Source organism: Channa argus, chromosome 12, assembly GCF_033026475.1.
Source record: "Channa argus isolate prfri chromosome 12, Channa argus male v1.0, whole genome shotgun sequence".
Classification (NCBI taxonomy): Eukaryota; Metazoa; Chordata; class Actinopteri; order Anabantiformes; family Channidae; genus Channa; species Channa argus.
Window position 1 is genome coordinate 3,757,062 of NC_090208.1, and position 14,340 is coordinate 3,771,401.

A 14,340-nucleotide genomic window follows, 5' to 3' on the forward strand; every position below is an offset into this window, starting at 1 on the left:
TGAGATTACCAGAACATGTGGAGTTCCACAGGGAAGTGGGTCCTTTGGGTCCTTTACTGTTTCTGACATTATAGCTCCTTTTAAAAAAGAGAACACATGGATCATATTGCATCAAATCTGAAATGATGCTCTGTGTTGACATCATCATAATCATCATCCAATGCAATGATGGCAGTTTAGAAGTTCACCAACACCTTCACAGGGAGGTAAAACTTCTTCAGCTGCTGCAAGAAGTACAGCCTCTGCTGAACCTTCTTGCTGACGGAGCTGATATTCTGCTCCCAATTGAGCTCTTGGGTTACGGTGGTGCCCAGGAAGTGGAAGCACTTGACAGACATCACTGGAGTGTTGCAAAGGGTGACAGGGGGGAGGGTGGCTGGGATTTTTCCTGAAATCCACTATCATCTCCACTATCTTGAGAGCGTTGAGCTCAGATGGTCCATCTCAGTCCTGTATGCAGATTTGTCTCCATCAGAGATGAGGGTGATGAGGGTTGTGTCATCTGCAAACTTCAAGAGTTTGACAGACTGGTGACCAGAAGTGCTGCTGTTGGTCTACAGGGAGAATAACATCCATCCACTAGTGATGGTCATGAGTCAGACATGTGCTTCCCCAGCCTCACCAACTGCGTCTTTCTGTCAGGAAGTCTGCATGTTCAGCTGGGAGAGCTTGTTTTAGAGCAGAACTGGAACCATTCAGATTCAATTCTTGATTCAAGATTCAGAGTGTTTATTGTCATATGCACAGACAGAAAGCATGTTTCCCTGCACAATGACATTCTTACTTTGCCGTCCACACTAAATGTCAGAGTAAGTAAAATAAAAATGGGAAGAAAAATAGAAATAAAATAAAATACAAATAAAAAAATAAAAAAATAACAGCAAAAAAAAATAAGAGCAATAAGGCAATAAAGGTGAGGTAGAGCAGTTCTGAATAAAATGAGTGTGGAAATGCAAAATGTGATTCAATGTAAACAGTTGTGTTATGTTCATGGTTGCAAACTCCTGTCAGCTGTTTAGGAGTCTGATGGCAGAGGGGAAGAAAGAGTTCTTCAGTCTTGAGGTTCTGCATTTCACACTTTTGTTCCTCCGTCCTGAGGACTGAGGTCTTCACCACTCTCTGCAGGCGTTTGCGGTCCATGGCAGTAGTGCTGCTGTACCACACAGTGATGCAGTTGGTCAGGACACTCTTGATGACACAGCTGTAGAAGTTGCTGAGGATCTTAGGCGACATGCCAAACTTCCTCAGCCTCCTCAGAAAATACAGCCGCTGTTGGGCCTTCTTGACCAGCTGCGTGACGTGAGGTGTCCAAGTGAGGTCCTCAGTGATGTGGACACCCAGGTATTTAAAGTTGCTCACCCTCTCCACTTCAAGCTCCCGAATGAACAGTGGCTGATGCGTTCTCCTCTCCTTTCTCATGTCCACTATCATTTCCTTCGTCTTGTCCGTGTTGAGGGTGAGGTTGTTGTCTCTACACCATGACACCAGACTGGCCACCTCCCTCCTGTAGGCTGCCTCGTCACCACCAGCAATGCGTCCTATCACTCCGGTGTTGCCCGCAAACTTCAGGATGATGTTGTCCTTGTGGGAGGCGACACAGTCGTAGGTGAACAGGGTGTAGAGGATGGGGCTGAGTACACAACCCTGTGGAGTGCCAATGTTTGTGATGACACTGGCTGAAGTCCTTTTACCAATCCTGACAGTCTGAGGCCTGCCAGTCAGGAAGTCTAGGAGCCAGTCACAGAGGGTGGGGTGTAGACCAAGTGTGGACAGTTTGTGGGTGAGGTTGTGGGAAATGACCGTGTTGAAGGCAGAGCTGTAGTTGATGAAGAGTATCCTGAGGTATGAGTCCTTATTTTCCAGATGAGAGAGTGAGTAGTGGATGGCTGCAGCAATGGCATCCGAGGTGGACCTGTTGGGCCAGTAGGCATCCTGCAGGGGGTCAAAAGTGTCTGGTATGCTGCTCTCAATGTGGGCCAGCACCATTCTCTCGAAACACAGTGAGTGCCACTGGCCTGTAGTCATTCAGGCAGGTGGGTGGGCTCTTTTTAGGCAGGGGGACGATGGTCGTGGTCTTAAAGCACGAAGGAACGGTAAACTGGCTGAGGGAGAGGTTGAAGATGGAGGTGAGAACATCAGCCAGCTCGTTGGCACATGCTCTGAGGGCCCACCCAGGAATGTTGTCTGGTCCTGCTGCTTTGCGGGGGTTGATCTTCCTCATAGCTTTGTGTACCTGGGTCATTGAGACGGTTGGTGGAGGGGAGGGGGGTTGAGTGGTCCAGGTGTGTGTGAGCCCCCTCTCTGCAGTATAGCTGGGGACCTCAAAGCCAGTGTAGAATGTGTTGAGGTCGTCCGGCAGGCTGTCTGTTGAGGTGATGCTGTTGGTGGTGGTCCTGTAGTCTGTGATGTGCTGCAGGCCTTGCCACATCCACCCTGAGTCACTAATAGAGTAGAAGCTGTCCAGCTTCTCTCTGTACTGCCTCTTGGCCGCTATGATGGCTTTTCTCAGTCCGTACTTCGCAGCTTTGTACTCGGTCTCATTGCCTGATCTAAATGCAAGAGAGCGAGCATGTAGCATCTGACTTCTTCTGGTTTGGAAACTTCCTGATTTGTATAGTGGGCACGATGTTATCGACACAAGTGCTGATGTACCCAGTCACATACCCGGAGTGGCTGCCACTTTAAACACATCCCAATCAGTCAGAGCAAAACAGTCCTGCAAGGTTCTCTCAGTCACTGGGGTCCAGAGTTTCACCTGTTTGGTGACAGGTTGTGTTTGTTTCAGTCTTTGTCTGTAAGCAGTGTACAGGAACAAAGAGATGTGGTCTGAGTGTCCGAAGTGGGGGCGGGGTGCAGCCCTGTACGCACCACGTATGTTACTGTAAACATGGTCGAGAGTAATCTTATCACGGGGGTAATGTCCACATGCTGGTGGTATTTAGGGAATACAGTCCGTAAACTACACTGGTTGAAGTTGCCAGCAACAATAAAAACAGCGTCAGGATGAGCCGTTTCTAACACGCTGATGACGTCATAGAGTTTGCTGAGTGCTGCGGTGGACGTAGCTCGTGGGGGGATGTAAACAGCGGCCAAAAACACAGCAGTAAATTCCCTCGGTAGATAATAAGGAGGCACTTCAGCAGTAAAAACTCCACATCTGGCGAACAGTGTTCATCCACCGTCTGTATATCTCCACACCACGAGTTGTTAACATACAAACACCCATATCCCCCTTTAGTCTTACCGGACGCGGCTGCTTGATCGCCTCGGTGAACAGAGTGAGTCTGTAGCTGAATGGCGTCCTCTGGGACTTTGTCTGAGAGGCAGGTCTCGGTGAAAATCAGGGCGCAGCACTCTCTGATTTCCCGTTGAGCTGTAATCCTGGCTCGTAGCTCGTCCAGTTTGTTTTCCAGGGACCGCACATTCGCTAGCAGGAGGCTAGGTAGCGGTGGTAGCATGGAGCCCCCCCCTCTTGCCTCGCTTGCATCTCCGTCTCCGAAGCGCTCTCCTGGGGTCAGCTAACTCACTCAAGCCCGGTGCTTTGTGGCCCCCGGGGTGGTTTCGGTGGTGACTCTGGGAGCGAACATGAGTTGTAGCTCCAGCAAAATACAACTAGTAAAGTCAATGTGTTGTGAGTTGGTGATGTCCAGTAATGGCTGTCGGTTGTATGTTAGCAGTGCATGACATTTATGTACTGCAGAAAAAACAAGAAACACACAAAGAAGAAGAAAAAGCCGACATTTCAGCGCGGAGCGAGCAAACACGTCTGCCTCGGAGGGAGCCATGTTGATTGGACTGATTTTTGGTTTGGTTTTTGTATAGAACGAGGGCCATGTTTACGGCGTCATCTACATATCTGTTGGCTCTATAGGCGAACTGCAGGAGGTCCAGAAGGTGTTCGGATCTCAGTAAAAAGAAATTACGTATTTTTGTGTTTTTTATATTATTAAGTTAAATATAGAAATATACTTATATAATATATTTTTTTTACACGTCACTTTGTAGGAAACCATCAAGTTTCCATTCTTCTCCTCCCTCCCTCAGACAAACCTCTCTCTGCTTCTTTGCCAAGCAATAGATCACACATTTCTGTGTTAATGTGTCTGTTATCACCAAACCAATGGACCGTTTCTCAGAAACTGATTTTTTTCCAGGAAACCTGCGTCAGCCATCTTCTGACCAATAAAGCAGCTGGACATTGAGGAAAAGTTCTTTTGGCATCAGATGCTGCCAAATACAGGACTTAATTGGACACTCTGTGTGTCTCACTGAGGTCAAAGGTAACTTCAACTTCAAGAACCGAGTCCAAAGTGTCTGACAATTGGACAGAACATGATGCCAGAGAAAGGAGAACAAGTGGGTTAACACCAGTTCAGCACCTTTCAATTCAATTCAACTTTATTTGGCGCCAACTCACAACAAAGTCATCTCAGGGCACTTTACAGAATAAATTCAAGGTTATAAAAATATATAAAGAGAATCCAACAATTCCCCCTGGAGCAAGCCATAGGCAACAGTGGAGAGGAAAAACTCCCTTTAACGGAAGAAACCTTCAGCAGAACCAGGCTCAGGGTGGACGACCATCTGCCTTGACCGGTTGGGGTGATTGGAAAGTGAAGAGAGAAAAGTCGGGGGCATCTGCAGAAAGTGACAGAGAAGGACAAAGACAACTACGGGAGAAAACACAGAGTTAATGTCATACAGTGGTGACAATTGTGGGGTGAGAGTAGAGGAGAGAGGGACAAGAGGAAGAAAGGAGCTCAGTGCATCGGGGGGTGGGTCCCCCAGCAGTCTCAGCCTATAGCAGCATAACTATAACTAACTATCAGCTTTATTAAAGAGGAAGGTTTTGAGCCTAGACTTAAAAGTAGAGAGTGTGTCTGCTTCCCGAATCTGAACTGGGAGCTGGTTGTCTGATTTTAGAAGTAAAAAATTGTGGGACATCCAGGCCTTTATGTCTTGTAGGCTTGAAGCTTTATTAACTGATTATTTTCATCTGGTTCCATAGATAAATATAACTGGGTATCATCAGCATAACAGTGGAAATGTATGGAGTGTTTTCTAATAATGTTGCCTAAAGGAGACATATATAAAGTAAAAAGTATTGGTCCTAACACAGAGCCTTGTGGAACTCCATAGCTAACCTTTGTGTGCATGGAGGATTCATCATTAACATGAACAAATTGAAATCTATCAGATAGATAAGATTTAAACCAACCTAGTGCAGTTCCTGTAATTCCATTTTCATGTTCCAGTCTCTGTAATAAAATGTTGTGATCAATGGTATCAAATGCAGCACAAAGATCTAACAGAACAAGTACAGAGTCGAGTCCATTATCTGAGGCCATGAGAAGATCGTTGGTGACTTTTACCAGTGCTGTTTCTGTACTATGATGAACTCTAAATCCTGACTGAAAGTCTTCATACAAATTATTCCTATGAAGGTGATCAGATAATTGTTTTGCAACTACTTTTTCAATTATTTTGGAAATAAAGGGGAGATTAGATATTGGTCTGTAATTGGCTAAAATACCTGGGTCAAGACAGGGTTTTTTTGTTTTGTAAGAGGAGTAGTTTTAACTTTTATTAGTTTATCATGATTAACTCTTATTGTGGTCGTTTTTAGCTTTCGTAATTTAGTTGGTCGGGGAACAGACACAGTCTCTATAGGTATGTGGGAGTTGTGGAGGGGTGACGGTTGTAAGGACACCGCAGAGAGGCGTGTAGGACTGGATCTCTGCATCTTAGGCTCAACTCTGATTGAAGAAATCTACACTACACTACCATCTCTCCTAATCAGCCTAAGTTTTCCCCAAAAACGTTTCCAATTGTCTATGTAGCCCACATCATTTGCTGGACACCACCTAGACAGCCAGCGGTTGAATGACGACATGCGTCTGTACATGTCGTCACTGGTCAGATTTGGCAGGGGACCAGAGAAAACTACGGAGTCCGACATTGTTTTGGTAAAGTTACACATTGATTCAATGTTCATGTTAGTGACCTCCGATTTGCGTAAGAGCTACAATTAATCAGTAAACAGTCCTTTGGTAGAAACCCAAGAGTGTGCAAAAACAGGAAGTGACGCATTACACTTACCACACGAGTCCAACCATCTACTCCTTAGAACATTCAGTCCAGTGTTTATTCAAACATCTCAGGTTTGAATTTTTCATATATTAAAAAAAGATTTACAGACAATAAAATGTCCAGTAGGATAAAACATTTTTACAAACCACAGCTGGAAAAGGCTCCAGGATAATCAGATAAAGATAATGAAAGGATGGAAAACAAACTCTATTTCAAATTAATGGGGTTTTAAGAGATGTTTTAACATTAAAGCAGGTGTTTCCTGTCTGATCACTTCCAACAACTCTGGAATCACTTGTTGCATAAAGAGAGAAAACTAATCCAGTCTCTGTTGATCTGTGGAACGTCGGCTATTTGGACAAAGCACAAAAATGTAGTTAACATTAGCAGCACAGCTAATTCTGCTGAAGATCTACAACAATCTTTAAGGTGGAATGTTTTCTTTCATTTTACTCAGTGCTTCATTCAGGTTGTGAATCAATTAACACACCTTCAATTTCAACACAACCTTGACTGTTGCATGTGGTTTTATTACGTCTCTTGCATGACAAACATTTTACTGATGATTCATTTCAGCCTAGTTCTGCAAATCTTTCTCCTCATTTGGAGCATCGTGCCTGTACGTTCCAGCATCACCACAACAGACACCACTCTGTTAGCGCCTACACAAGAATAATGTCCAACAGTCCAGAGATAATCTTCAGATAAGAACCACAAAGTGTGCTGCACATTTTATTCTATGCTGAATTTATTTTTCATTAACTCTATCAGGATATGAGTTGTTGGTCATATCACACAGCTCTGATCCACATGTCTTAACTGTGGCTCATGTAAATTCAGGTTCACAGATATTATAGTCATCGTTTTCCCAACAACCTTTTCCAGAAACTTGAACTTGGTTTGGTAAAAAGACACAACAATGGTTTCGTTTAATCTATAGGTTGTCAAAGAAGCAGAGAGAGGTGTGTCTGAGGGAAGGAGGGGGGAGAACAAGGTATTTATACCATGTCAGATGTGAGGACTTGACACTTGCAGCGATGGCTTCCTACAAAGTGATGTGTGTGGTGACTCTGCTGACTCTGCTGACACCAGGTAAGAACCTCCTCACTGTCCACACCTGAACCAATCAGGTTTCAGAGCTACTTACTGCTGTGTGAGGGAAACACTGGGGAACAAGTAAAACCTCTTAATCAAGTAAAATACTAGGTGCAATACTAATGTTTCTTTAGATCAAAGTGAGGACAGAAGGGAATAAAAACTGTCCTAACTGAGTCAATTCTTAAAAGACTCTTTGAAGTCCAACATTCAATGTGTAAAAAACATATGTAATATACAATATAAAAGAAAAAAACATGTAAAAAAAAAAATGAACTGAGATCTGTGGTGAGGGGGCAGCAGTGGCTCAGGTGGTGACTGTCCACCTGTCGACCGTAGCTTCAGTGATTCTCAGCCCGACTGTGTAGATTGATTCATAGTGAGTGAGAACCTGATGGAAAGATGAACATTTATGAATTTATTTCCTCAGCATATTAGCTCATATTTTAGATTGTTATGGACATTACTGCATGTGGACAGTGAAGAAATATTCTGGTTCTTAAATAAAAGAAACAAACTTTAAATTCTATGACAATTATTTATTGATTCACTCATTTCCATAAAACAAAATTTGAAATAAAATAACATTTATTTATCTGATTATATTTCATTTATTTATTCATGTAAATTATATTAATTACATTTATGTAATTAGATTGTTTTATGTGTAAATAGTATTTTCAGGGAAAAATGTGTTTGATTGAGTTTAGTAATAAATGTTAGAGATGATAAAAATCAATCCTCTCCTGTTTCCACCACATGTCCAAATGTTGTACAAGAAGTATCAGAAAAGCCTGAAGAGTTTCTTTGTGTTCTGTGTTTCAGAGAGTCTCTCACAGCTGGATGGTAAGTCCCAGTTTGCTCCTGTCTGATTTAGTTAAAGATGATCTTCACACTGTTGTTGGATAGAAATGTTTCAGATTGTCAGAGGTTTGTGTCAAACCTTTGGAGCAAATCAGCTGCAGTATTTCCACAAATGGATTCAGACAATTCCAACAACTGATGTATTGAATTAGAACAAAGTTTCAAAACATTTCAGAAGAAAATCACTAAATCATCACTAAGAGCTTGTAGGTTCATTTCTTCTCTCAACATTGTTTATGATCTGCTTCAAACTTGACTTCCTGTCATGTCCAGGCTCTGTGATGGCTCTGACCCATTTCAACACTTGGATCAAATCAGTCATTGTCAGTGTTTTCAACTTGTTGCAGCTCATCACACAAAAACCTTTAAGACTCCACTGCATCAAAGTGAAAAATCACAGGAGTCTTGGACATTATTTTGGTCTCTTTGGAAACTGTGGGATCTCCACCATCATCTAAAATTAATCTTTGTTGGTTTAACTAAACAGATGAAATTTTCAAGGCTTTAAAGCTCAAATGTGTCTCCAGCTGATGTCTGTGGCCAGGTCCCACTGAGTAATCGTCTTCTGGGACTAGGCGTGAAGGTTACAGATGGTAAGTGGCCGTGGATGGCGAGTCTACAGAAGGATGGACGTCATGTGTGTGGTGGGACTCTGGTGAACGAGGACTTTGTGCTGAGCAGTGCCGACTGTTTCTCAAGGTGAGACACCTGGAGTCATGTTCTCACATGTTTTAAAGTGTTGAGTTGTCCTCAGTCCTAATTTAGCTCATGTTATCTCCCTCAGTTCAGCCACAGCATCTGATTGGACCGTGGTCCTGGGTCGTCTGAAACAGAACGGCTCCAACCCCTTTGAGGTGAAACTGAATGTGACAGACATCACTCTGAGCAACCACACTGGGCCTAATGCAGCAGCGCTGCATCTGGCGACCCCCGCCCCCCTGTCCGACTCCATCCTGCCCATCTGTGTGGACACCGGACGAAACTTCAGTGTGGGCTCCACGTGCTGGGTTGCAGGCTGGAGCTCCGGGGCAGGAGGGGGTGAGTCCCTGACACTAGTCTGACACAGTAATTTTAACTGTCTGCATCATTTCACCTCTTTCCATCAAACATAGTAAAGTTAGAGAGATAATTACAACCTGCTTCTGATGCCACTTGTCACCATTTTCTGATTCTCCCAACTTTAGTGGAACAAGTTCTGCAGGAATTCCAGACCTCTGTGGTGGACTGTGAGGACACATCGAATGACAGCATTTGTATTGAAGCTTTGACACTGGAGCAGGTGAATAATCAGATTAGTATTATTATTATTGTTCCTACACACAGTGTGTTGGTGTGTGTTTGTATTTTATCAAAGTGTCTGTTGGTCCTTTAAAGGGTCAGAGGTCAGGGTCAGAATGACCATAATGGACTTGAACATTTCCATTTTTCCTCTTTGTTTAGGGGTTTTCTGGAGGTCCGTTGATGTGTCAGCAGGATGGTTCTTGGTTCCAGGCAGGAGTGTTAGCAGCTGACGACAAACTCACCAGTGGACCACAAGCAGTACAAGGGAAGATCTATATCTCAGTAAGGAGATATAGATCGTTTGTGTTTCAGACACTGTGAACATATTTGTCTGTGCAACCAAGCTGAGCACCACAGAGGGAATTGATGCTCTTTCTGCTGTCTTCAACTCCACCATGTGTGTGACACAAATGTCTATAAAGAATTAATTATTTTAGACACAGTCTGATCTTAAAGCTCCTCTAATAATCCACATAGCAGAGTGTGTAGAGTATTGAAGTTGTCCAATCAGACATCCAGGGTTCCTGCAGCAGACGTTCATGTTCTCCACTGCAGTGTGAGCTGCTGTTCACCTTCGATAGAGCAGAGTCTTCTTTCATCCACCAGTAGTTTAGCTCTGATTATCCAGCAGTGACTAACAGCTGTGCACGAGAGGAGTCACACAATGATCCCACAAGAATAGAAGTTTCCTGTTCAGTCATTTCTTCTCTGAACATTGTTGATGATTTTAATAAAGGAACCTGCATCTCTGAGCTGTTTGTGACTTTTATTTAAATCAGTGATTTCCACTGTGCACGTTCACAAACTGATCATGTGCTGGGGTGTAGCTATAGACCCTCTAGAGGTATAGTAGCACCATCTATTAATAAAAATATGCTACAGCACCAAATTGTGTCTTAAGAGAAATTATTCTTCCATTTTCAGGAAGCTTGTCACATTAGTTTATACAGACATTGGACATGTACCAGGCGTGTCACATACAAAGGACTGGCAAGGACTATACACTCGAGATAGAAGAAGGAAATCAAACTTGGAGAGACTCAGATTATTGCTTTGGCAGATTATTTTAATAATATTGGACACTGGACTAAGATGGAGGAGGTGGAATCGCTCATTTGGCAAATGGGGGAGATTTCAGGGGTTGAGTCCTGTCTCTTCATAGAAAGACGAGTTAAAGCAGGAAATCATACTTGACATCCGATTAAGAAAATAACAAGATGTTTTAGGGTTTTATGTAAGACAGACAGGTGGGTGGATTTCAAATAACATTATAAAATGAGCATAATAACAAATACAAAGTGCAGAAAACACAACTCAGCAATAATGGAGAAGCAGTGGAACCCTGAGCTTGTTTCTCTACAACAATGTATCGGTTAATCTGTGTTAATTTTTTCTTCTATATATAATATTAAATATACCTTTATATCATTTGATTTTTTTACACGTCACTTTGTAGGAAACCATTAAGATTCACTTCATCACACCAGCTCTGGCATAAACACCTTCTTCTAAAACCTCTCTCTGCTTCTTTGACAAACAATCCTGGCAGCGGCATCTTTCTCACTCTCGTAGCTTCTCTACCTGTGTGCTGCAGGGCTCAGTTCTTGGTCCTCTTCTCTTTTCTGTCTATACTACATCCCTGGGCTCTATCATCCACTCACATGGTCTTTCCTATCACTGCTATGCTGATGACACACAGCTCTTCCTGTCCTTTCCACTGGACTGTCTCTCAGACATTTCTTCCTGGATTAGAGGGACACATCTTCAGCTCAACCTCTCCAAGACCGAAGTCCTTGTCTTCCCAGCCAGATCTCCGATGCAACACATCAGCATCAACATTGGATCTACAGTGATTGTCCCACTAAGTCGGCCAAAAATCTGGGGGTCATCATCGATGACCAACTGAGCTTTACGGACCACGTCTCCTCAGTCTCTTTAAAAAAAATAAAATAATATCCTTTCTGCTCTTTCTCGCACTTGCATCTTGTGAATTGTGAACACTTTTTTGATAGGACTTTGCATTGATGTTTTCTCCTTGACTTTTTTTGAGATTTTGTTGCCTTGTACCTCACTTGTAAGTTGCTTTGTATAAAAGCATCTGCTAAATGACTAAATGTAAATGTAAAATTAACAGTAAACCACTCAATTATGCATTTTGCAATATAGCTGATTTACTTTGTACAATTACTTAATGTTTACTTAACCACTAAACAGCTTAGGATTTATGATGTCTCATGTGTATAAGTACATTATGTTATTACTATTTAAATAATTGGCTATATCTTAATTAAAGAAAAAAAGTCATGAAGATAATTTAAAAGTCATGAACATTTTATTTAAAATAAGCAAACTTTCCTAAAACAACTTTCAGTATAAATAAAAGTGCAACAGATTAACATCAAGTGAAATGTAAGACCTTTTAAAAGCTGTATACATTCAAGAATGCAGTGTAATGCTGTTTTTATGGTAGAGGCCAATGTGGTAGAACTAAATACAGGACATCAGCTCTGTGCTTCCCATTAGATAACATGCAAGATTTCATTAAGCATTGTTTTTTTCACAGATTATCTTTCCCAACAGGAACTGAACCAGATTTTAAAACAGTGGCAAAGAACACACATCATTACATTGAAGTCTGTTCAAATCCATTAAAAGTTAAGCTTTCGGGGCTCTATGAATGTGCCATGCTAACTCCAGACCAGATAAAACATTTGACTTTTACAAATTAAATACTTAATACTTCTTTTTCATAAAACTTTAATGCCTTGAGACATTAACTACTTGTATTTACTACATGAGACTTTCTAACATTCTTTAACCACTAAGGTTCATTTACAACATAAAACATGGTGTTGTTATTTAACAAAATGGCCAACATGGTCATCAAAATATTAAAGAGCAATGCAAAACACCTTTTTTTTTTTTGTTTTACTTTACAGACTGACAAACATGGTCCTGAAACTGCAGTTCAAAATAAACTTTGAATATGTGCTTAAAAAGTAGCTTTAAGAGTTTGGTTGAAAATCTAGGATGAGCTGAACTGTGGTGAACTGTTCAAATAGTCACTGACCCAAATGTATCTATACATAAAATGTCCAAAGGATTTTTGTTCCTCTCAATACAACTGAGAACTACTGAAAAGGGAGCAGTTTCAACAAAAGAACCCAAAGCCCTTCAATTATTACTTCATCTAACTAACAACCTGTCTGCTAGACCCTATTCCAACTAGACTGCTCAAGGAAGCTTTACCCTTAATAGATACTGTAGGTTTCCAAATTGAAGCCTTAGCTTGACGCTCTCGTGTCACTCAGTCCACATCCACAAATCCACAGGACCACTCGATGAAATTGACATGTTTATTTAGACACACGTATAATGTGTACATAACAGTCTTCAACATGCAGAAATTTCAACAGAACATCATTGGCACGAAACACTCAAAAACAAAAAAAAAAGAGAGAGACGTAAAGAGAGAGGTCAAAAAACTGTGTGGCTCCACTGTCCTCAAATTTCCCCAAAAAACCCTGTTTTCGTAACCTGTCACCTGACTATCCCTCCCTCTAGTCTATCAGAATAAAAGCACTTATTTATTCAAAAATAACAATCAGAGTTTCTTTCTGATATAAAGCATTTTGAATATAACCAAATACAATTCCCATCCAAAAAATTAAACAAACTTGCTGAATATGGCAAATATTTCTTCCACTTATTTTAAGACTTTATCTATTAACTTAAATTGCTGTAATCAACCAAACATAAACTGCATTTAGGCTCCTACAGATACGTTTGTATTAGAAATCATCAATTTATCTTTAGTAATAGAGTCCTGACCCCAACCCAATAGAACACCTTTGGGATGAATTAGAGCGAAGACTGTGAGCACTGTGTATTATGTATTGAGTTTAGAAGTAAAGAATTATGGGAAATCCAGGCCTACCTGTGGTTCGCAGAATTTCCAAAGGTAGAATGGGAGGCAGAGCCTTTAGCTATCAAGCTCCTCTCCTGTGGAACCAGCTCCCAGATCAGATTCCATTTCTGATGCCACTTAAATGAGATTCTTCTAAATTTCTGGAACGCCACTGCCTTTCTAACTTTCGTGTTGCTTGTTTTAAGTTGCGTGTTTGTGAACTATACCATGGAGATCACCTCTTCTGGTTTACTGCCTTCTTTTTCAGAGGGGCAACACTATCGACTATTGTACGTAGTGAGGCTGCAAAACTCTGAAGAAGGGCCTGGAGGAGGGTACATGATAACAAATACTAGTCGTTTTTGAGTTTTCTAGTTTGGGTGTGAAAGGCTAAGAGTAAGTCTCTCAAATGACTTTAAATGGTCTGCACTTATATAAATGGTCTGCACTTATATAGCGCTTTTCTACCTATTGGCACTCAAAGCGCTTTACACTGCTTCTTATTCACCCATTCACACTCACAATCACACACACATTCATACACCGATGGGGGAGCTGCTATGCAGCTGGCCAACACTCACCGGGAGCAACTAAGTTGGGGTTCAGTGTCTTGCTCAAGGACACTTCGACATGTGACCGGAGGAGCCGGGGATTGAACCAACAACTGTGAGATTGGTGGACAACCGCTCTACCTTCCTGTGCCACAGTCGCCCTTTATAAGTTAGAATGGAAGATTGCTGCTACTCCTCCACCTCGGCCTGTGCTTCTAGGAACATGATAATTAATATGACTCATTTAGACTGAAATATTCTTCCTGCTGCAACCAAGTTTCAGTAAGAGAAAATAAATTGAATTGATGATTGTTTATTAAGTCACTAACTAACAGAGATTTAGAAGAGAGAGATCTGATATTTAATAATCCACATTTAATAGTTTTGGGGTTTTGTTCTGTAAGAGGAGTAGTCTTAACCTTTATTAGTTTATCATGATTAACTCCTCTTGTTGTCGTTTTTAGTTTATGTAATTTAGTTGGTCGGGGAACAGACACAGTCTCTATAGGTATGTGGGAGTTGTGGGGGGGTGACGGTTGTAAGGACACTGCA

At 41.7% G+C, this 14,340-nt stretch overlaps 1 protein-coding gene across 1 annotated transcript; it reads left to right on the forward strand.

The window, feature by feature from the left end:
• Positions 1–8,656: 8,656 nt before the first annotated feature.
• Positions 8,657–10,096, forward strand: LOC137138057 (tryptase gamma-like). The gene is made up of 4 exons (XM_067524962.1): positions 8,657–8,748; positions 8,834–9,087; positions 9,234–9,328; positions 9,490–10,096. Exons 1-4 carry the CDS (start codon positions 8,657–8,659, stop codon positions 9,649–9,651), a joined length of 603 nt encoding a protein of 200 aa, XP_067381063.1. The 3' UTR covers positions 9,652–10,096.
• Positions 10,097–14,340: the final 4,244 nt, after the last annotated feature.